Below are 22,848 nucleotides of genomic sequence, written 5' to 3' on the forward strand. Positions count from 1 at the left end.
GTTTGGTTTCCTATGTGCTTGGGGACAGTAAGAGGTTAGGTGAGGGGTTGATTTGGGATTGGCCATTGAGAGACACATTCTAGTCCCCTCCGACTAGCTATGTTAAGACTGCTGGATGGACCTCTGTTTCCTCAGTGCCACTGGCCTGCTAGTCTCTCTCTCTACTCCCATCAACAACTTCACAGATCCCTCTGAAATGAATGCCTGAGGTGTGTGTGTTTGTGTGTAATACATTATTCAGACTTTTAAACTGTTGAAATGGAAAATAGCATAAGCTTAAAGACATTAGTAGATAGTGTGTGTGTGTGTGTGTGTGTGTGTGTGTGGACGTGTTTCACTATATTTGTGGGGACCAGAAGTCCCCACAAGAATAGTAAACAAACAAATTTGACCAACTCGGAACATTTTGTTAGTCCCCAAGGTCAAATGCTATTTCTAGGGGGTTTAGGGTTAAGGTTAGAATTAGTGTTATGGTTAGAATTAAGTTCAGGGTTAGGAGCTAGGTTTAAGGATTAATGTTAGGGTACAGAATTTTGAATGGGTTAGTTATACAAGGTTAGATATACAAGACGGTGTGTGTGTATATATATATATATATATATATATATATATATATATATCCGTTCAAAAGTTTGGGGTCATTTAGAAATGTCCTTGTTTTTGAAAGAAAAGCTAATGTTTTGTTCATTAAAATATCAAATTCATTATAAATACAGTGTAGACATTGTTAATGTTAACATTGTTAACACTAACAATGTCTACATTGTATTTCTGATCAATTTGATTTTAAAATGGTCAAAAAAAAGTGCTTTTCTTTCAAAAACAAGGACATTTCTAAATGACCTCAAACTTCTGAACCGTGGTAGTGTATATATATATATATATATATATGTATATGTATGTGTGTGTATGTGTGTGTATGTGTGTGTATGTGTGTGTGTGTGTGTGTTGCTCCTCCTAAATTCTACCTTGCAGCACATCCATCTATTTTCCTCCACCTTTATCTTTCTGCTCCTCCTGACATGCGTTGACTCCCTTTCTCACTCCATCACACCCGTCCTCTCCCACTATCCTTCTTCCACTTCTCCCTCTCTCCTCCCCCTGGAACTGAAAACCTTTTCATTGCCTCTTCCTCAAAGTCATCCACCTCCTCCTCTACCTCCTCATCCTCCACCATATCCTCTAAGATGTCATCCACATCCTCCACAAAGTCCTTGAAGCTCATCTGGTCGTGAACGAACACTCCGTCACTGAAGAACTCCTTGGTTAGCTTACTGAGTTCCTCCCTCTTGGAGGCCTCCACCCCCACCCTCTCTGCCTTGACCAGGTAACCCAGGAGCAGGGCCTCAAACTCCGGCATGGTGACAGGGAGCAGCCCCTCTGCCTGAGCGCAGGCCTCCACTGAACTGCAGTGGGTTTGAGGGTTGGGTTTGTGCTGCAGTCGTTCTCTCTGGTAACTCCAGTAGTCAGGTTGCTCAAGGGGAGGTCTGCGGTGGGTTTGGGGAGGGCCCTTTTCTCTCCTTATCCTCTCTTTCTCTTTCTGCCCTTCCTTAGAGTAGTGGTGGTGGTGGTGGTCCTTCTCGTACTTGTCATTCCCCCTGTCCCTTTTCCAGTTTCCACCATTTCTCTCCTCCTTCAATCCTTCCATCTTTCTATTTCCATCCGACCACTCATTTTCTCTCCTGTTGTCCTTACTCTTCCACTCTTTACTGACGTCTTTCTTTCTGTCTTTCTTTGTCCAATCTTTCTCTCCCTTCCACTCCTTTTTCTCTCCTCTCTCCTTCCATCCTTTGCCAAGGTCCTTATAGTCATCCTTGTCGTTCTTCCACTCCCCTCCCTTCCACTCATCCCTGCCCTTATTATAACCTCCTTTTCTTAGATTGTTGTCCTCTTTTCCATTCTTCTCTCCCTTCCACTCCTTCTCTCCCTTCCACTCATCCCTGCCCTCATTCCAACCCCCTTTCCTTAGATTTTTCTCCTCTTTTCCATTCTTCTCTCCCTTCCACTCCTTCTCTCCCTTCCACTCATCCCTGCCCTCATTCCAACCCCCTTTCCTTAGATTTTTCTCCTCTTTTCCATTCTTCTCTCCCTTCCATTCCTTCTCTCCCTTCCACTCATCCCTGCCCTCATTCCAACCCCCTTTCCTTAGATGTTTCTCCTCTTTTCCATTCTTCTCTCCCTTCCACTCATCCCTGCCCTCATTCCAACCTCCTTTTCTTAGATTTGTGTCCTCTTTTCCATTCCACTCCTTGCTATCACTCCATATTTCAAGTTTTTCCTTTTTCCAATCTTTCTCCACCTTCCAGTCTTTTTTCTCACTCTTCTCCTTCCATTCCATCTTGTTTCCTCTGTCCTTCCATGGTTTGCCCTCATCCCCTCTGCTAGATTTATCTTTCTTCCATTCTCCCTTCTTGTCTTCTTTCTTCTTCCACTCTTTCTCCTCTTTTCCTTCTTTCTCCTGGTCATATTTTCCACTTCTCCACTCTTTTTCAACCTTATAATCCTTCTTCTCTCCCTTATTCCAATCAGTCTTCCCTCCCTTATTCCAATCAGTCTTCCCTCCCTTATTCCAATCAGTCTTCCCTCCCTTATTCCAATCAGTCTTCCCTCCCTTATTCCAATCAGTCTTCCCTCCCTTATTCCAATCAGTCTTCTCTTCCTTATTCCAATCCGTCTTCTCTTCCTTCAACTCTGTTTTCTCTCCCTTCCCTGGTTTCTTGACCTTCCTCTCTATTGTTCCGGCTGTGTTCTGGCTGTCATCCCCAGCTTGGCCAGAGGGGGGCGGGACAGAGGCAGATACTGGCGGTGATGCTGCTTCTTTGGCTAAGGAAATAATTTAAGAGAATTAGACATTTTTGTGTTTGTGTGCATGTACATGTTGTGTGTGTGTGTGTGTGTGCTAGTTCAGTCACTGTGGCTATTAGTGTCACTAGCTAGTGCTTTCCCCTTGTCGTCTTCTTCCTCCCTCCTACACATTCCCTACTCCCCTCCCTCTCTCCTACACAGACCTGTGGGTTCAAATACTACTGGAAATCTTCCAATTACTTTTAGGGATTGCTTTAGCATGCCTGGTGTACCAGGTGGGCGGGGCTCGCTTGCAGTTAAGACAATTTTATTGTGCCAGGCATTCTCAATCAAGCCCAGCTGAAGTACAGTATTGTAAATTATTTTAAATAGTATTTGAAGCCAGGTCTACTCCTAAGTACCTGTGCTGTGTTTTAGTTCAGTCACTGTGGCTCTGAGTGTCTCTAGATCCTTCTGTAAGACAGGAACAGACTCCAGCTCTCTCTTCATCCTCTCGTTCTCCTTCTGAAGGACAGGGAGTGACATCATCTCTTTCTTCAGCCTACCGTGCTCCCTCTCCACCTCCTCCCTCTTCTTTCTCTCCTTCCCTCCATCCTCCGCCTCCTTCTGGGCTACTTTTAGCTCCTCTTTCTGTGCCTGATTTAAAAAAAAAATAAAAAGAGGATCCTTTGAGAATATAGGCAGCACACACACACAGTTGAACATTAAGTCAGAAAGAAAGAGAGAGGGGGAGAGGAAGAGAGAGAGAGACAGCGAGGGGCCTACCAGGAGTTGGGCTTGCAGTACAGCTATCCGTGGGTCTTCTTTAGCCAGTTTATTCAGTTGGTCTGTACTGTCAACTTCTACAGGTGGTGGAAGAGGAACCTCAGGATTCAGCCATTCCTTTGATAACATACACACAGACAAACATTACACACACACACACACACACACTACCATTTGAATGTTGAAGTTAGAGGGGATAAGATAGAGAGAAAGAGGCTGACCTGTTTTCCCACCACCTCTGTTTCTCTCAGCTCGCTGGCATCATAGTCCCCCTCTGGAAGGACAACAGCTGTTATAACGCATCACAAGACTGACACAGAATGTTAAAATGCATTATATCACAGTTATAACAAGTATAATGCATCATAAAGACAATGGAGACAACCACAGACATATCAAATAATACATTGGGGACAATACACATCACTCAAACATTAGGATGCACTATCACCATGACAACAAAACACAAGGATGGAATGCAACACAGTGCATCAGTGCATGTCAGGAGCTTCCTCATCAAAGCATTGAGAAACAACATGATGCATCAAAACACACTCAAATGGTGTAATGAGGATGGGCAGGCAACATTCACCTGCACAAAGCCCCCTCAGCATGCACACACACACACGTTATCATTATCAACGTGCACTTGTCATTTGTAATTGGCTAAGTAACCCTTCAGTTACACAGGGGGCAAAAAACAAAATCATTAAGCGAATATAAATTTCTAACATTCATTGAATAGTAATATTATATACAGTGTAGATCTAGAGAGAGCAGTGCATCTTGGGAAAGCATGGAGAGCACTGTCAACCAAGCATGTGAGTGTTAATCGCATAACACTCCTCTTTTCATCTGGTACACACACACACACACACACACACACACACACACACACACACACAACCTACCACCATCCAGGTCCATGAAGACACCTGTAGACATAATACAGTCTCAGATACACCTTTATCTGCGTCCACGACTTCAACCAACACACTACTGACTAGCTGTGATGTGGGGGACAAATCCCTTTAGTCTAATCACTCATCATTATGTGAAGCACATCGTGTTACCGTCAAAGAGAAGAGACAGGCACAGGTGACATACAGGTGTGTGTAGGTTGTACACAGGTCACTTAAAGGTAACAATATTGTATGTTACCATAGTAACAGAAACTGCAGACACACACACCTGAGAAGATGATGGTTCCGAGGCCCAGCAGTATGACAGCTCCTAGGATGCACTTGTTGAGAGAGAAACCAGTCTCCTCTTGCTCCCTCTGCTGCGGAATCCGGAACTCATCCTCCTCCTCTTCTTCCTCCTCCCTTCCGATCTGCTCCAGAGCCGCCAGGAGAGACCCCCTCCTCCTCCTCACCCCTGACACCCCTTCCTCCTCCTCCCCCACCACCTCCGCTTCCAGATGGGAGTCTGGCCCAGGGAGAAAGAGAGGAGTTATAGCCACTGAACATTAGCTTTAAAGGGACAGTTCACACAAACTACATTTTAAGGAGAAGTGACAGTGAAGCTAATGTTGTTACGGGGCTCCAGACAGATGCCTTGTGTCTCACCTGTCTTGGCCCTGACCTCAGACAGATCAGACTCCTCCTCTTCCTGCCCAAGCCCCTCTTCATAATGATGATGCACATCCTGTATATACCCCTCCGCTTCCTGTACAAGCCCCACCTCTTCCGGTGGCTCAGTGTTGAGCAGCAAGGCAGGGGGCTCTTCAAGATCGGGGGAGGAGCTAATGTGGGTGTAGGAGTCAGAGAACGAATCAGGGTCAGAGATGGGAGGGGCTGGGTTCCCAGGGAGGCTTCTGGATTGGCTGTGTGTATTTGGGTCAAGCCCTGTGGGGGCGGGGACTTCTAACAGAGCAACACTAGCAGAGGTGGAGTCAAGGGCAGGGGTGGAGCCAGGGGCAGGGTCAAAAGGAAGGTCATGGGTGGGACTCTCTACAACAGGGGTGTAATCCTTGTCTCTCTCTGGTTGTGTTTCCTGGGTCTCCTGGGGATGGGTGTGAAACAACTGTTAGTGTCCAAGACCAGTCAGTTTTTCCTCTAGCTAGATATGATCCTAGGTGGGGTGTCAATAGAGATGGAACTCTAACCTGCTGTAGCTTCACAGAGTGAGACTCTTCAGCAGACACTGCATCCTCCCCAGGCCTACTCTCTGATAGACAGACAGACATGTTAGAGGTTAAGTAGTATAACAGTATTAGTGCCTGTAGGTTATACTATTGCAGTTGCTACCCATCATTCATGGCAGGGCAGAGCCCACCTGTTTTGTATGTTATTTCGGCATTAATACGTTTCACATATCAGTTTGCATATCAGTTTGAGTTAATAACACTGCATACAAACATGGTCTCTTTTTAGATTTCCTGAGTAACGCAGCTCCAAAATGCAGGTGTTTTTGCCAGGCTCAGCGCTTTCTGTGGTGGTGGGGCAGCCAGCGGAAAATACAGAGCGAAGGGGTTGGAAATGTTCTCTAGTTGGGTCGTGAATGGGTCAGTGTTCTGTCACTCATGGGGACACTACGTCAACGCAAAATCTACAGGGAGATTCTGCAGCAATGAAGGTCCTCAAGAACATAGTGGCCTCCATCATTCTTAAATGGAAGAAGTTTGGAAACGCCAAGACTATTCCTAGAACTGGCCGCCCGGCCAAACTGAGCAATCGGGGAGAAAGGCCTGGTCAGGGAGGTGACCAAGAACCCTATGGTCACGTTGACAGCGCTCCATAGTTCCTCTGTGGAGATGGGAGATCCTTCCAGAAGGACAACCATCTCTGCAGCACTCCACCAATCAGGCCTTTATAGTAGATTGGCCAGACGGAAGCCACTGCTCAGTAAAAGGTACATGACAGCCCGCTTGGAGTTTGCCAAAAGGCACCTGAAGGACTCCGACCATGAGAAACAATATTCTCTGGTCTGATGAAACCAAGATTGAACTATTTGGCCTGAATACCAAGTGTCACGTCTGGAGGAAACCTTGCACCATCCCTACGGTGAAGCATGGTGGTGGCAGCATCATGCTGTGGTGATGTTTTTCAGCGGCAGGGACTGGGAAACTAGTCAGGCTCAGCTGGCTGGTGTGTTTACGGACATATTCAATCAATCCTTATCCCAGTCTGCTGTTCCCACATGCTTCAAGAGGGCCACCATTGTTCCTGTTCCCAAGAAAGCTAAGGTAACTGAGCTAAACGACTACCGCCCCGTAGCACTCACTTCTGTCATCATGAAGTGCTTTGAGAGACTAGTCAAGGACCACACCACCTCCACCCTACCTGACAACCTAGACCCACTCCAATTTGCTTACCGCCCAAATAGGTCCACAGACGACGCAATCTCAATCACACTGCACACTGCCCTAACCCATCTGGGAAAGAGGAATACCTATGTAATAATGCTGTTCATCGACTACAGCTCAGCATTTAACACCACAGAACCCTCCAAACTCGTCATTAAGCTCGAGACCCTGGGTCTCGACCCCACCCTGTGCAACTGGGTCCTGGACTTCCTGACGGGCCGCCCCCAGGTGGTGAGGGTAGGTAACAACATCTCCACCCCAATGATCCTCAACACTGGAACCCCACAAGGGTGCGTTCATATCCCTCTCCTGTACTCCCTGTTCACTCATGACTGCGTGGCCATGCATGCCTCCAACTCAATCATCAAGTTTGCAGATGACACTACAGTGGTAGGCTTGATTACCAACAACGACAACAACAGGGAGGAGGTGAGGGCCCTCGGAGTGTGGTGTCAGGAAAATAACCTCACACTCAACGTCAACAAAACAAAAGGAGATGATTGTGGACTTCAGGAAACAGTAGAGGGAGCACCCCCCTATCCACATCGACGGGACAGTAGTGGAGAAGGTGGAAAGTAAAGTTCCTCGGCGTACACATCACGGACAAACTGGTCCACCCACACAGACAGTATGGTGAAGAAGGCGCAGCAGCGTCTCTTCAACCTCAGGACGCTGAAGAAATTTGGCTTGTCACCAAAAACACACAAACTTTTACAGATGCACAATTGAGAGCATCCTGTCGGGCTGTATCACCGCCTGGTACGGCAACTGCTCCGCCCACAACCGTAAGGCTCTCCAGAGGGTGGTGAGGTCTGCACAACGCATCCCCGGGTGCAAACTACCTGCCCTCCAGGACACCTACACCACCCGATGTCACAGGAAGGCCATAAAGATCCTCAAGGACAACAACCACCCCAGCCACTGCCTGTTCACCCCACTATCATCCAGAAGGCGAGATCAGTACAGGTGCATCAAAGCTGGGACCGAGAGACTGAAAAACAGCTTCTATCTCAAGGCCATCAGACTGTTAAACAGTCACCACTAACATTGAGTGGCTGCTGTCAACACACTGACTCAACTCCAGCCACTTTAATAATGGAAAAATGGATGTAATAAATGTATCACTAGTCACTTTAAACAATGCCACTTTATATAATGTTTACATACCCTACATTACTCATCTCATATGTATATACTGTACTCTATACCATCTACTGCATCTTGCCTATGCCGTTCTGTACCATCACTCATTCATATATCTTTATGTACATATTCTTATTCATTCCTTTACACTTGTGTGTATAAGGTAGTTGTTGTGAAATTGTTAGGTTAGATTACTTGTTACATATTACTGCATGGTTGGAACTAGAAACACAAGCATGTTCTACACTCGCATTAACATCTGCTAACCATGTGTACGTGACAAATACATTTTGATTTGAGAAGTTAATTTGTTCCCTATACTAGGGGTACTATGTTCAACAAGTGCTGTTAATTCTACACAGTTCACCCAATATGTATGAAAATACCCTCAAAATCAAAGCTTGACAGTCTGCACTTTAACCTCATTTCAAATCCAAAGTGCTGGAGTACAGAGCCAAAACACGTCCAATACTTCTGGTGCTCACTGTATGACTGGGCGTACCTGTAGGTTTCTCTGCAGCAGTATGACTGGGCGTACCTGTAGGTTTCTCTGCAGCAGTATGACTGGGCGTACCTGTAGGTTTCTCTGCAGCAGTATGATTGGGTGTACCTGTAGGTTTCTCTGCAGCAGTATGACTGGGCGTACCTGTAGGTTTATCTGCAGCAGTATGACTGGGCGTACCTGTAGGTTTATCTGCAGCAGTATGACTGGGTGTACCTGTAGGTTTCCCTGCAGCAGTATGACTGGGCGTACCTGTAGGTTTCTCTGCAGCAGTATGACTGGGTGTACCTGTAGGTTTCTCTGCAGCAGTATGACTGGGCGTACCTGTAGGTTTCTCTGCAGCAGTATGACTGGGTGTACCTGTAGGTTTATCTGCAGCAGTATGACTGGGTGTACCTGTAGGTTTCTCTGCAGCAGTATGACTGGGTGTACCTGTAGGTTTCTCTGCAGCAGTATGACTGGGTGTACCTGTAGGTTTCTCTGCAGCAGTATGACTGGGTGTACCTGTAGGTTTCTCTGCAGCAGTATGACTGGGCGTACCTGTAGGTTTATCTGCAGCAGTATGACTGGGCGTACCTGTAGGTTTATCTGCAGCAGTATGACTGGGTGTACCTGTAGGTTTCTCCGCAGCAGTATGACTGGGTGTACCTGTAGGTTTCTCTGCAGCAGTATGACTGGGTGTACCTGTAGGTTTCTCTGCAGCAGTATGATTGGGTGTACCTGTAGGTTTCTCTGCAGCAGTATGACTGGGTGTACCTGTAGGTTTCTCTGCAGCAGTATGACTGGGTGTACCTGTAGGTTTCTCTGCAGCAGTATGACTGGGTGTACCTGTAGGTTTCTCTGCAGCAGTATGACTGGGTGTACCTGTAGGTTTCTCTGCAGCAGTATGACTGGGTGTACCTGTAGGTTTCTCTGCCTGTAGGTTTCTACCTGTAGGTTTCTCTGCAGCAGTATGACTGGGCGTACCTGTAGGTGTCTCCGCAGCAGTATGACTGGGTGTACCTGTAGGTTTCTCTGCAGCAGTATGACTGGGTGTACCTGTAGGTTTATCTGCAGCAGTATGACTGGGCGTACCTGTAGGTTTATCTGCAGCAGTATGACTGGGTGTACCTGTAGGTTTCTCCGCAGCAGTATGACTGGGCGTACCTGTAGGTTTCTCTGCAGCAGTATGACTGGGTGTACCTGTAGGTTTATCTGCAGCAGTATGATTGGGTGTACCTGTAGGTTTCTCTGCAGCAGTATGACTGGGTGTACCTGTAGGTTTCTCTGCAGCAGTATGACTGGGTGTACCTGTAGGTTTCTCTGCAGCAGTATGACTGGGTGTACCTGTAGGTTTCCCTGCCTGTAGGTTTCTACCTGTAGGTGTCTCCGCAGCAGTATGACTGGGTGTACCTGTAGGTGTCTCCGCAGCAGTATGACTGGGTGTACCTGTAGGTTTCTCTGCAGCAGTATGACTGGGCGTACCTGTAGGTGTCTCCGCAGCAGTATGACTGGGCGTACCTGTAGGTGTCTCCGCAGCAGTATGACTGGGTGTACCTGTAGGTTTCCCTGCAGCAGTATGACTGGGCGTACCTGTAGGTGTCTCCGCAGCAGTATGACTGGGTGTACCTGTAGGTTTCTCTGCAGCAGTATGACTGGGCGTACCTGTAGGTGTCTCCGCAGCAGTATGACTGGGTGTACCTGTAGGTGTCTCCGCAGCAGTATGACTGGGTGTACCTGTAGGTTTCTCTGCAGCAGTATGACTGGGTGTATTTTCATGGTGCTCTGTTCCCTCCGCTACAGGCCTCAGTGTCTCAGCAACAGTCTCCTGAGACACACACATTATTTAATTGACCCATATGGTGACACATTAATCCCATTTGAAAAACAAATGTTCAAAACTCAAACTTTTGTAAACTCTGCATTTCGCGCGCACACACACACACACACACACACACACACACACACACACACACACTAAAGTGTAAAGAGAGCGTACCTCAGCTGTGAGGACAGTCCAGCTACTGCTGTTGGCAGCACCACTGTTGTCAGACATTGCCCCCTCGTGGCTCTGACCAGCACCTGCAAGTCAAACACAGTACTTCAGCACAGGCTATAGATAGGCCTACAGTAGGCCAGTAATATTGAAATCCTGGCCTCAAGGTCCACAGTTCTGGTTTTCATTCTTTCCTTCGACTTATTTAAACCTGGGAAACCAAGTGTGTGCCTGTCATGGGCGATTACATTACATTGATAGAGTAAGGGCCAGAGGGAGAGGAGAAAGGCAGCAGTACTTTTCAGAGGCCCCCAGGGCCTGAATAGTGTTGCTATAGACTATGTACAGATACTAAAAAGACTGTAAAAACACCAGGAAATCAGCTCCAAGAGATTTTAATTCAATAAGTCTGTTGTAAGGATTCCCATGCATAACAGAGAGACGTGGTTGTACACAAAGGTAAGCAAGGTTTGAAATGATTATTTTAGTCAAACATAGTGGCAAGAAAAAGTATGTGAACCCTTTGGAATTACCTGGATTTCTGTATAAATTAGTCATAAAATTTGATCTGATCTTCCTCTAAGTCACAACAATAGACAAACAGTGTGCTTAAACTAATAACACAAATTATTGTATTGTTCTTGTCTATATTGAATACATAATTTAAACATTCACAGTGTAGGTTTGAAAAGTATGTGAACCCCTAGGTTAATGACTTCTCCAAAAGCTCATTGTAGTCAGGAGTCAACTAACCTGGAGTCCAGTCAATGAGATGAGATTGGAGATGTTGGTTAGAGCTGCCTTGCCCTATAAAAAAAAAACTCACAAAATTTGAGTTTGCTATTCACAAGAAGCATTGCCCGAAGTGAACCATGCATCGAACAAATGAGATCTCAGAAGACCCAAGATTAAGAATTGTTGACTTGCATAAATCTGGAAAGGGTTACAACAATATATCTAAAAGCTTTGATGTAAATGGAGAAAGTTCAGCAAAGATGACTGCTAGAGCACAGCGTAGAATGCTCAATGGGGGTTAAGAAGAATCCTAGAGTGTCAGCTAAAAACATACAGAAATCTCTGGAACATGCTAACATCTGTTGACGAATCTACGATACATAAAACAAGAATGGTGTTCATGGGAGAACACCACGAAAGATGCTACTGCTGTCCAAAAAAAATAATTGCTGCACATCGGAAGTTCGCAAAAGGGAAGCTAGATGTTCCACAGAGCTACTGGCAAAATATTCTGTGGAGAGATGAAACTACAGTTGAGTTGTTTGGAAGGAAGGAACACACAACACTGTGTGTGGAGAAAAAAGGCACAGCACACAAACATCAAAACATCATCCCAACTATAAAGAATGGTTTTGTAAAGAGGGATGGTCCAGAATTCCTCCTGACCGTTGTGCAGGTCTGATCCGCAACTACAGAAAACATGTGGTTGAGGTTAATGCTGCCAAAGGAGGGTCAACCAGTTATTAAATCCAAGAGTTCACATACTTTTCCCACCCTGCACTGTGAATGTTTACACGGTGTGTTCAGTAAAGACATGAAAATGTATTGTTTGTGTGTTATTAGTTTAAGAAGACTGTCTATTGTTGTGACCTGGATGAAGATCAGATCAACTTTTATGACCAATTTATGCAGAAATCCAGGTATTTCCAAAGCGATCAGATACAGTGGCAAGAAAAAGTATCTGTTTGGGCTTCTTGTTCCGCCCCCCCGACCATCCGCTCAGAGTCAGTATGATACAGTACAGTTCACTGTTCCACTTCTCATTCTGTTACTGAAGGCCTTAGAGTCAGTATGCTACATTACAGTTCATCACTATAGGGGCGGCAGGTAGCCTAGTGGCTATGAGCGTTGGGTCAGTAATCGAAAGGTTGCTGGTTTGAATCTCTGAAGGCCCTACAGCATCAGTATGCTACAGTACTGTCCTCATTCTGCTACTGAAGGCCCTACAGCATCAGTATGCTACAGTACTGTCCTCATTCTGCTACTGAAGGCCCTACAGCATCAGTATGCTATAGTACTGTTCTACTCCTCATTCTGCTACTGAAGGCCCTACAGCATCAGTATGCTACAGTACTGTCCTCATTCTGCTACTGAAGGCCCTACAGCATCAGTATGCTACAGTACTGTCCTCATTCTGCTACTGAAGGCCCTACAGCATCAGTATGATACAGTACTGTCCTCATTCTGCTACTGAAGGCCCTACAGCATCAGTATGATACAGTACTGTCCTCATTCTGCTACTGAAGGCCCTACAGCATCAGTATGCTACAGTACTGTTCCACTCCTCATTCTGCTGCTTAAACTCCTCATTTACATCCTCTGTTTTTACATGCACAGGAAGTGTGTGTGTGTACATGAAGTGCACACTCCTGTGAGTGTATTTAGTCCTTCATTAGTAGTATAGTGTGTGTTGTTAGCATTGTTGCTACCCTGGCTTCTGAATGGCTGACGCATGCTTTGGCAGAAACAGGGGTTACTATGGAAAAGTGTCCTGTCTACTTTTAAAAGTATGTTCTTCTATTAAATTGGACTTTCTGGGCTACTTCCAATACGGGCTATTATTTTCATTGTGTCTGACACCATCTTCAATCATGCCACTTTTGTCAGATCACAGCATGACACACTTCAGTCCCCCATGTCTCTTCTCTGTCCCACAGTCATTTAGGTCTTCTAATCAGAGTCTTCCCATGAGAGGCCTGCTGAATGTCGCCTCGGGCCAACAGAGCATTGTGGAGCATATCGTGGAATGACTTAAATATAGATATTAGCCTAGCTAAATATAGAGCCAATGAGATAGACTCCAAGACAGAAAGAGCGAACAGTGCCCTGGTGAATCAAACATGCCCACGCATTCTGAAGGAGCGCCACTGTCTTAACTGTGGATCATTTAAAGAGGCAGTGGCAACCCGTCATTCAGGGCAGAGCTAAAAAATATACAAATAACACATGTAGATTTTTTTTTGCATGTTATTTTGGCATTAATGTCAGTTTGCAAACAATCATTGAGTTAATAAAGCCGCATAGCCTCTTTTTTGCTTTCTTAAGGCAGCTCCAAAATGCAGGTGTCTCATGGGGACACTAAGTCACTGCAAAATCTACAGGTAAAGCTTGAAAATTCAAGCCCCTTGGGTGCCCATCCAAGAAGGCTCAAGGTCTTTGTCCACAGATAAAATGTCGTCAAATCACATATCTACCGTAGCTTTGATTGGACTGATCATGTCAACATTTCAAAGTCCTAGCTAGCAGTCAAAATCATGAACCAAGTCAACAATCTACTGGCAAATCCTTTCAATACTTGTCATATGAAGAGAAATTATACATAAACTGTATCGTTGCTCATCGGTAATTGGACATAAACATTACACAAGAAGTTGGAAATTTCAAATTCAACAATGAGTGGTTTGGAAGGAACGAGCCTGCTATTCAGTGGAGGGGGTGTGTAGTCCAAGTCTGGGTTTAAGGGTCTCTTTTCCAAGCTTAAAAGGATAAACATTCAAACACCATGGGCTATAAAAGGGTGAATACATTGGCCATGCGGTCAACCCAGACTACAGTTAGAGTTTATTTTTACAGGGACAGTGCACATTTATCAACGTTTCAGTAAAAGTGCCGGTTTTAGCCAGCCGGCTAATTTTCAACCGCAGTCCCTGGGCAGGTTATTAAAAACAATTTGAATACAGCATTCAAAACAACTGGAAACCCGGAACTGGAAATCTCAGACCTCAGTGAGTTCCAGACAACTGGGAACACGTAAATTAAAAGAGCTCGGACTGGGAAAATACGTTTTGAACGGTCATCCAACTCTAAATAACAAGTCGGGACTTGGGCCTCTTTCTAGAGCTCACCTTGTTTCCCCCCCTGAGTTCCCAGTTGTCTTGAAAGCACTATAAATCCAGAGAATGCCAGACTTTGATGACAAAGTTTGATGACAGAAATTGCCCACGAAGGACCGCTGCGTCACCTTCCTGTTCAAGTGAGCACAACACAACAAGGTGAGTCCAACAATGCATTATATGCTGCTGCATAAATGTAATATTCCAGGGGGATATGTATACTATAGATAAGATGTTGTGTTGTGTAGTAAGCTGACTCACCCTAATAATTTGGTCCCTTTCCTCCTCATAATTAAAAAAATCACTAGTTAGTGAGGAAGATATGAGTCTCCAGCTTCAGTGATTTAAAAATAAAAATAAAATTGCAGTTCATTCCAGTCATTGGCAGCAGAGAAACACTTTGAAGTTTGTGAAAATGTGAATTGGATGTAGGAGAATATAAACACAATAGGATATGGTAGAAGAAAATACAAAGAAAAAAACAACAGGTCTTCTACCACCATCTTTGAAATGGAAGAGAAAGGTCACAGTTGTAGCTATCACTGGTTGTAATTCTGATAGTGTCCACAAGATGGCAGCAGTGAATGTGCAAAGTTTAAGATGGATAACTTGAAGTATGAGTGAACTACAAGACTTTTAGTGTGAAGTTGATGTTGTCGTACAAGGTTAGTAGCTACATTTTACAACATATACATGGTTTCCGGATACTCCCGTAAAGCCCAGCTCACTGGCTATCTAGCTAGCTTTGTTTGGCCCCCGATTGGTGCTTATTTGACAAAGATACAGTATCTCAAGTGATGACCGCCCGCGTCATCGGCGTGCCATTAAGGCATCGCACTCAGACCAAATATGGTGTCCTTTAGGATATACTACACCCGTAACGATATAGTGAAGTCTTGTTACCTTCTAGGATCTCTGAGGAATACATATGAACATGATTTGACTTGTTAAAACAACGTTTAGGGTGAGATTTTCACAAATTCCTTACTTTGCAAATATAACGAGTGGAAATACAAAATTGATTGTGCATGCCATATGGAACTTTTTAGGATATGACAAAGGATTTTATCTAACAAAACGACACTTCATGTTATCTCTGGGACCCTTCGGATGATAAATCAGAGCAAGATTTAAGAATGAAGTACACATTTCACCTTCAGAGGTGAATTTTTCAAACCTATCGTGGTGAAAAAAAGTGTTATATTGTTAGGAGCTCTCCTCAAACAATAGCATGACATTTTTTTGCATTAATAGCCACTGTAAATTGGACAGTGCAGTTATATTAACAAGAATTTAAGCTTTCAGCCGATATTAGACACTTATTCTGTATACTTCTGGCCCATCTTTGGACACTTAACTAACCTCTCCTTCCGTGGCCTCCAACTGCTCTTAAATGCAAGTAAAACTAAATGCATGCTCTTCAACCGATCGCTGCCCACACCTGCCCGCCTGTCCAGCATCACTACTCTGGACGGTCCTGAATTGGTATTTGTAGTTGTCCACATATTCTGGTTAGACTGTAAACTCTCCTACAGACTCACATTAAGCATCTCCAATCCAAAATTAAATCTAGAATCCGCTTCCTATTTCACAAAAAAAGCATCTTTCACTCATGCTGCCAAACATATCCTCGTAAAACTGACTATCCTACCAATCCTTGACTTCTGCGAAGTCATTTACAAAATAGCCTCCAACACTCAGCAAATTGGATGCAGTTGATCACAGTGCCATCCGTTTTGTCATCAAAGCCCCAGCTTCTTCAGGCAGAAATTTGCATCCTGTAGCTCTAACTCCAAAAAGTTCTGGGACACTGTAAAGTCCATGGAGAACAAGAGCACCTCCTCCCAGCTGCCCACTGCACTGAGGCTAGGTAACACGGTCACCACCGATAAATCCATGATTATCGAAAACTTCAACAAGCATTTCTCAACGGCTGGCCATGCCTTCCTCCTGGCTACTCCAACCTCGGCCAACAGCTCCGCCCCCCCCCCACAGCTACTCGCCCAAGCCTCTCCAGGCTCTCCTTTACCCAAATCCAGATAGCAGATGTTCTGAAAGAGCTGCAAAACCTGGACCCATACAAATCAGCTGGGCTTGACAATCTGGACCCTCTATTTCTGAAACTATCCGCCGCCATTGTCGCAACCCCTATTACCAGCCTGTTCAACCTCTCTTTCATATCGTCTGAGATCCCCAAGGATTGGAAAGCTGCCGCAGTCATCCCCCTCTTCAAAGGGGGAGACACCCTGGACCCAAACTGTTACAGACCTATATCCATCCTGCCCTGCCTTTCTAAGGTCTTCGAAAGCCAAGTCAACAAACAGGTCACTGACCATCTCAAATCCCACCGTACCTTCTCCGCTGTGCAATCTGGTTTCCGAGCCGGTCACGGGTGCACCTCAGCCACGCTCAAGGTACTAAACGATATCATAACCGCCATCGATAAAAGACAGTACTGTGTAGCCGTCTTCATCGACCTGACCAAGGCTTTCGACTCTGTCAATCACCATATTCTTATCGGCAGACTCAGTAGCCTCTGTTTTTCTAATGACTGCCTTGCCTGGTTCACCAACTACTTTGCAGACAGAGTTCAGTGTGTCAAATCGGAGGGCATGTTGTCCGGTCCTCTGGCAGTCTCCATGGGGGTGCCACAGGGTTCAATTCTCGGGCCGACTCTTTTCTCTGTATATATCAATGATGTTGCTCTTGCTGCGGGCGATTCCCTGATCCACCTCTACGCAGACGACACCATTCTGTATACTTCCGGCCCTTCCTTGGACACTGCTATCTAACCTCCAAACGAGTTTCAACGCCATACAACACTCCTTTCGTGGCCTCCAACTGCTCTCAAACGCTAGTAAAACCAAATGCATGCTTTTCAACCGTTCGCTGCCTGCACCCGCACGCCCGACTAGCATCACCACCCTGGATGGTTCCGACCTAGAATATGTGGACATCTATAAGTACCTAGGTGTCTGGCTAGACTGTAAACTCTCCTTCCAGACTCATGTCAAACATCTCCAATCTAAAATCAAATCTAGAGTCGGCTTTCTATTCCGCAACAAAGCCTCCTTCACTCACGCCGCCAAACTTCCCTAGTAAAACTGACTATCCTACCGATCCTCGACTTCGGCGATGTCATCTACAAAATAGCTTCCAATAATCTACTCAGACAACTGGATGCAGTTTATCACAGTGCCATCCGTTTTGTTACTAAAGCACCTTATACCACTGCGACCTGTATGCTCTAGTCGGCTGGCCCTCGCTACATATTCGTCGCCAGACCCACTGGCTCCAGGTCATCTACAAGTCCATGCTAGGTAAAGCTCCGCCTTATCTCAGTTCACTGGTCACGATGGCAACACCCATCCATAGCACGCGCTCCAGCAGGTGTATCTCACTGATCATCCCTAAAGCCAACACCTCATTTGGCCGCCTTTCGTTCCAGTTCTCTGCTGCCTGTGACTGGAACGAATTGCAAAAATTGCTGAAGTTGGAGATTTTTATCTCCCTCACCAACTTCAAACATCTGCTATCTGAGCAGCTAACCGATTGCTGCAGCTGTACATAGTCTATCGGTAAATAGCCCACCCAATTTACCTACCTCATCCCCATACTGTTTATATTTATTTACTTTTCTGCTCTTTTGCACACCAGTATCTCTACCTGTACATGACCATCTGATCATTTATCACTCCAGTGTTAATCTGCAAAATTGTAATTATTCGCCTACCTCCTCATGCCTTTTGCACACAATGTATATAGACATTTTTTTCCTACTGTGTTATTGACTTGTTAATTGTTTACTCCATATGTAACTCTGTGTTGTCTGTTCACACTGCTATGCTTTATCTTGGCCAGGTCGCAGTTGTAAATGAGAACTTGTTCTCAACTAGCCTACCTGGTTAAATAAAAGGTGAAATAAAAAAAATTAAAAATAAAAATACTACCCACCACTGCGACCTGTATGCTCTCGTTGGCTGGCCCTCGCTTCATATTCGTCGTCAAACCCACTGGCTCAAGGTCATCTATAAGTCTGCTAGCTGAAGCCCCATCTTATCTCAGCTCACTGGTCACCATAGCAGCACCCAACCGTAGCCCCCGCTCCATCAGTTATATTTCACAGTCACCCCAACAGTCAATTCCTCCTTTCGCCGCCTTTCCTTCCAGTTCTCTGCTGCCAATGACTGGAATGAACTGCATTTTTTTTTTTTTATCTCCCTCACTAACTTTAAGCACCAGCTGTCAGAGCAGCTCACAGATCACTGCACCAGTACATACAGTGCCTTGCGAAAGTATTCGGCCCCCTTGAACTTTGCGACCTTTTGCCACATTTCAGGCTTCAAACATAAAGATATAAAACTGTATTTTTTTGTGAAGAATCAACAACAAGTGGGACACAATCATGAAGTGGAACGACATTTATTGAATATTTCAAACTTTTTTAACAAATCAAAAACTGAAAAATTGGGCGTGCAAAATTATTCAGCCCCTTTACTTTCAGTGCAGCAAACTCTCTCCAGAAGTTCAGTGAGGATCTCTGAATGATCCAATGTTGACCTAAATGACTAATGATGATAAATACAATCCACCTCTGTGTAATCAAGTCTCCGTATAAATGCACCTGCACTGTGATAGTCTCAGAGGTCCGTTAAAAGCGCAGAGAGCATCATGAAGAACAAGGAACACACCAGGCAGGTCCGAGATACTGTTGTGAAGAAGTTTAAAGCCGGATTTGGATACAAAAATATTTCCCAAGCTTTAAACATCCCAAGGAGCACTGTGCAAGCAATAATATTGAAATGGAAGGAGTATCAGACCACTGCAAATCTACCAAGACCTGGCCGTCCCTCTAAACTTTCAGCTCATACAAGGAGAAGACTGATCAGAGATGCAGCCAAGAGGCCCATGATCACTCTGGATGAACTGCAGAGATCTACAGCTGAGGTGGGAGACTCTGTCCATAGGACAACAATCAGTCGTATATTGCACAAATCTGGCCTTTATGGAAGAGTGGCAAGAAGAAAGCCATTTCTTAAAGATATCCATAAAAAGTGTTGTTTAAAGTTTGCCACAAACCACCTGGGAGACACACCAAACATGTGGAAGAAGGTGCTCTGGTCAGATGAAACCAAAATGGAACTTTTTGGCAACAATGCAAAACGTTATGTTTGGCGTAAAAGCAACACAGCTCATCACCCTGAACACACCATCCCCACTGTCAAACATGGTGGTGGCAGCATCATGGTTTGGGCCTGCTTTTCTTCAGCAGGGACAGGGAAGATGGATGGAGCCAAATACAGGACCATTCTGGAAGAAAACCTGATGGAGTCTGCAAAAGACCTGAGACTGGGACAGAGATTTGTCTTCCAACAAGACAATGATCCAAAACATAAAGCAAAATCTACAATGGAATGGTTCAAAAATAAACATATCCAGGTGTTAGAATGGCCAAGTCAAAGTCCAGACCTGAATCCAATTGAGAATCTGTGGAAAGAATTGAAAACTGCCGTTTACAAATGCTCTCCATCCAACCTCACTGAGCTCGAGCTGTTTTGCAAGGAGGAATGGAAAAACATTTCAGTCTCTCGATGTGCAACTGATAGAGACATACCCCAAGCGACTTACAGCTGTAATCGCAGCAAAAGGTGGCGCTACAAAGTATTAACTTAAGGGGGCTGAATAATTTTGCACACCCAATTTTTCAGTTTTTGATTTGTTAAAAAAGTTTGAAATATCCAATAGATGTCGTTCCACTTCATGATTGTGTCCCACTTGTTGTTGATTCTTCACAAAAAAATACAGTTTTATATCTTTATGTTTGAAGCCTGAAATGTGGCAAAAGGTCGCAAAGTTCAAGGGGGCCGAATACTTTCGCAAGGCACTGTAGCCCATCTGTAAATAGCCCATCCAACTACCTCAACCCCATACTGTTAATTGATTTATTTATCTCCTTTGCACCCCAGTATCTCTACTTGCACACTCATCTTCTGCACATCTATCACTCCAGTGTTTAATTGCTATATTGTAATTATTTCACCACTATGGCCTATTTATTGCCTTACCTCCCTTATCCTACCTCATTTGCACACACTGTATATAGACCCTTTCTATTGTATTATTAACTGTATGTTTGTTAATTCCATGTGTAACTCTGTGTTGTTGTTTGCGTTTCACTGCTATGCTTTATCTTGGCCAGGTCGCAGTTGTAAATGAGAACTTGTTCTCAACTAGCCTACCTGGTTAAATAAGGGTAAAATATGTACAGACATTTGTTTTTTCTCTAAAATCTGCATTCTTGACATAACGCGCTGCATGATTTACAACTGTCCCATTGACGGGCGCTGATCCTTAAGCAAGTCAGCCAAATCAGCTATGTTTTCATAAAATACAGCAAATGAGGCTGAATTAACTGTCGCTGCCAGACGAGACTCCGCTGATAGCCAGGTGTAGTGTAACGGATGTGAAACGGTTAGCGGTGGTGCACGCTAAATAGCGTTTCAATCTGAGTCACTTGCTCTGAGACCTAGTAGTTGTTCCCCTTGCTCTGCAAGGGCCACGGCTTTTGTGGAGCGATGGGTAACGATGCTTCGTGGGTGACTGTTGTTGTGTGCAGAGGATCCCTGGTGCCCGGGTATGGGCGAAGAGACGGTCTAAAGTTATACTGTTATATTGATGCTGTTGACCCGGATCACTGGTTGCTGCGAAAAAGGACGAGGTCAAAAGGGGGGTGAGTGTAACAGATTCGTGGGTGACTGTTGTTGATGTGTGCAGAGGGTCCCTGGTTCGCGCGAGGGAACGGTCTAAAGTTATACTGTTACAGTAGCAGTGGTAAGGATTCACTCCACGGTGCTGAAAAGAAAGCACTGTTTGTCACCACTATAGTGCAATTAATGTATTGTTGGTATAATTATATATATATATATATATATTATTTGCCCCACCAAGATGTACATGTTAAAATAGCCACTGTAAATAGTAAATATTCTCTAGACCTATGTATGTAGCCTAGAATTCTATATAAAATAAATCTAGCTTGTTTAAAGAAAAACATTTGTAAAAATGGTGTCAATGAAAGATAACCTCATTCTTCCGTACGCGCTCTCTGAAGTGGATCATGTCTAGAAGGGATACAGCTTTTGTCAAATTGAAGTCAAAAGTTGCATTTTAGCTAACTCCTAAACCTTTTCCTAAACTTAACCTAATTCACCTAACCTGCTATTTTCATTCGCCCAACCTGCTGCATAAATTATCTGAAACCTGCTACGAAAAGTCAATTTGAACTAAAACTGTATCCTTTCTAGACAAAACCTCTGAAGTGGTGTATTAATTTGGCAGCCATGGAGCTCTCGACAGAGTAGCAAACTTGAGACGCACACTCTTGACCCATCAACTTCACAAATTAACAAACGCTTCGGCGCCAGTGGTAGCACACTTGGCCTATACAGGCGTCCACTGCAAACTGCACTTTTCCCTCTTTATATTTGCTTAAATAGGCATGGGTAATAGAGGATGTGCTTTGAAACGAGTTTCTCTCATTCTCTTTCATCTTTAATTACATTTATTTTTGAGTTGTCACATGCTTCTTCCGTCTGTGTGCCAACAGCCTATTATATATATTTATCTGTGTCTCGGGGAAATAAAATTACCAAAAATGGTCACAACGCTACACTGCTGGCCTTGTTTAAACATTTACAGCATAACATCGACTAGACAAGTGTTCAACCTAAGCCTGGCAATGAATCATCGCTCCCTGACACCTAATTTGTATATTACCCATCTCAGTGTCGACAAAGAAGGTGTGTACTCTAAAATGTCAACTGTCACACGGCATCTCCACTGATGAACCATTTAGAAAAATAAAAATCATAATCGAGTGAAACATTGTGACCATCGGTGGTAACACAATATAGAACTAAATAATACTGAAACTTTACTACATCCGTTATAAAACATGTACTAGTCAGTTGAAAATAAAACCTGTTTTCTGCCAACCTACTATGAAAAACTTGAATCCCTTCCACCGAAAAATCCAGATAGTTACTTTAACCTCTGTCGAGAACCAGGAAACGGTAACATCTAACGTAACATTAGAAAATGTACTGCACTTACCTCTGAACGCGGTGGTTCCCTTATAAATGGCAATTGTGTGTAAATCCCTTTCTGCCAAATTAATTGAATGCACCCAACTTCGGAACTTGGAAGTCTTTGACACTTGCGTGAGCCACGCTCTCTTGTCCAACCGGGAAGGGCATTCTCTGACGTCCCACCCCTCCTTGCCCATCTCGCCAATGATAATCGCTCTCTCGTGTCGCTCAATGGGCACACTTTCAAATTGATTGACACTCGCAGGTGATAAGAGTGGGTATGCAAAATATACCATACGCAATGCTTTTCCGATGTTGAGTGGTGCAACCTGACACTATGATGACATTGGCAGATGTCAGGCTCTACTTTTTTGTTTCTCACACACACACACATCACCTGACTCTGGTTGGCACAC

General features: G+C 44.5%; 1 protein-coding gene across 1 annotated transcript; it reads right to left on the bottom strand.

The window, feature by feature from the left end:
* Nucleotides 1–905: 905 nt before the first annotated feature.
* Nucleotides 906–22,563, bottom strand: LOC139420885 (pre-B-cell leukemia transcription factor-interacting protein 1-like). Its single transcript, XM_071171276.1, has 11 exons — nt 22,458–22,563; nt 10,501–10,583; nt 10,239–10,329; nt 5,678–5,739; nt 5,139–5,574; nt 4,762–4,998; nt 4,482–4,505; nt 3,792–3,844; nt 3,571–3,687; nt 3,207–3,441; nt 906–2,823 (listed from the first exon to the last, which is right to left on the bottom strand). Exons 2-11 carry the CDS (start codon nt 10,555–10,557, stop codon nt 1,049–1,051), a joined length of 3,087 nt encoding a protein of 1,028 aa, XP_071027377.1. The 5' UTR covers nt 10,558–10,583; nt 22,458–22,563; the 3' UTR covers nt 906–1,048.
* Nucleotides 22,564–22,848: the final 285 nt, after the last annotated feature.

This window comes from Oncorhynchus clarkii, chromosome 2 (assembly GCF_045791955.1).
Source record: "Oncorhynchus clarkii lewisi isolate Uvic-CL-2024 chromosome 2, UVic_Ocla_1.0, whole genome shotgun sequence".
NCBI classification, from domain to species: domain Eukaryota; kingdom Metazoa; phylum Chordata; class Actinopteri; order Salmoniformes; family Salmonidae; genus Oncorhynchus; species Oncorhynchus clarkii.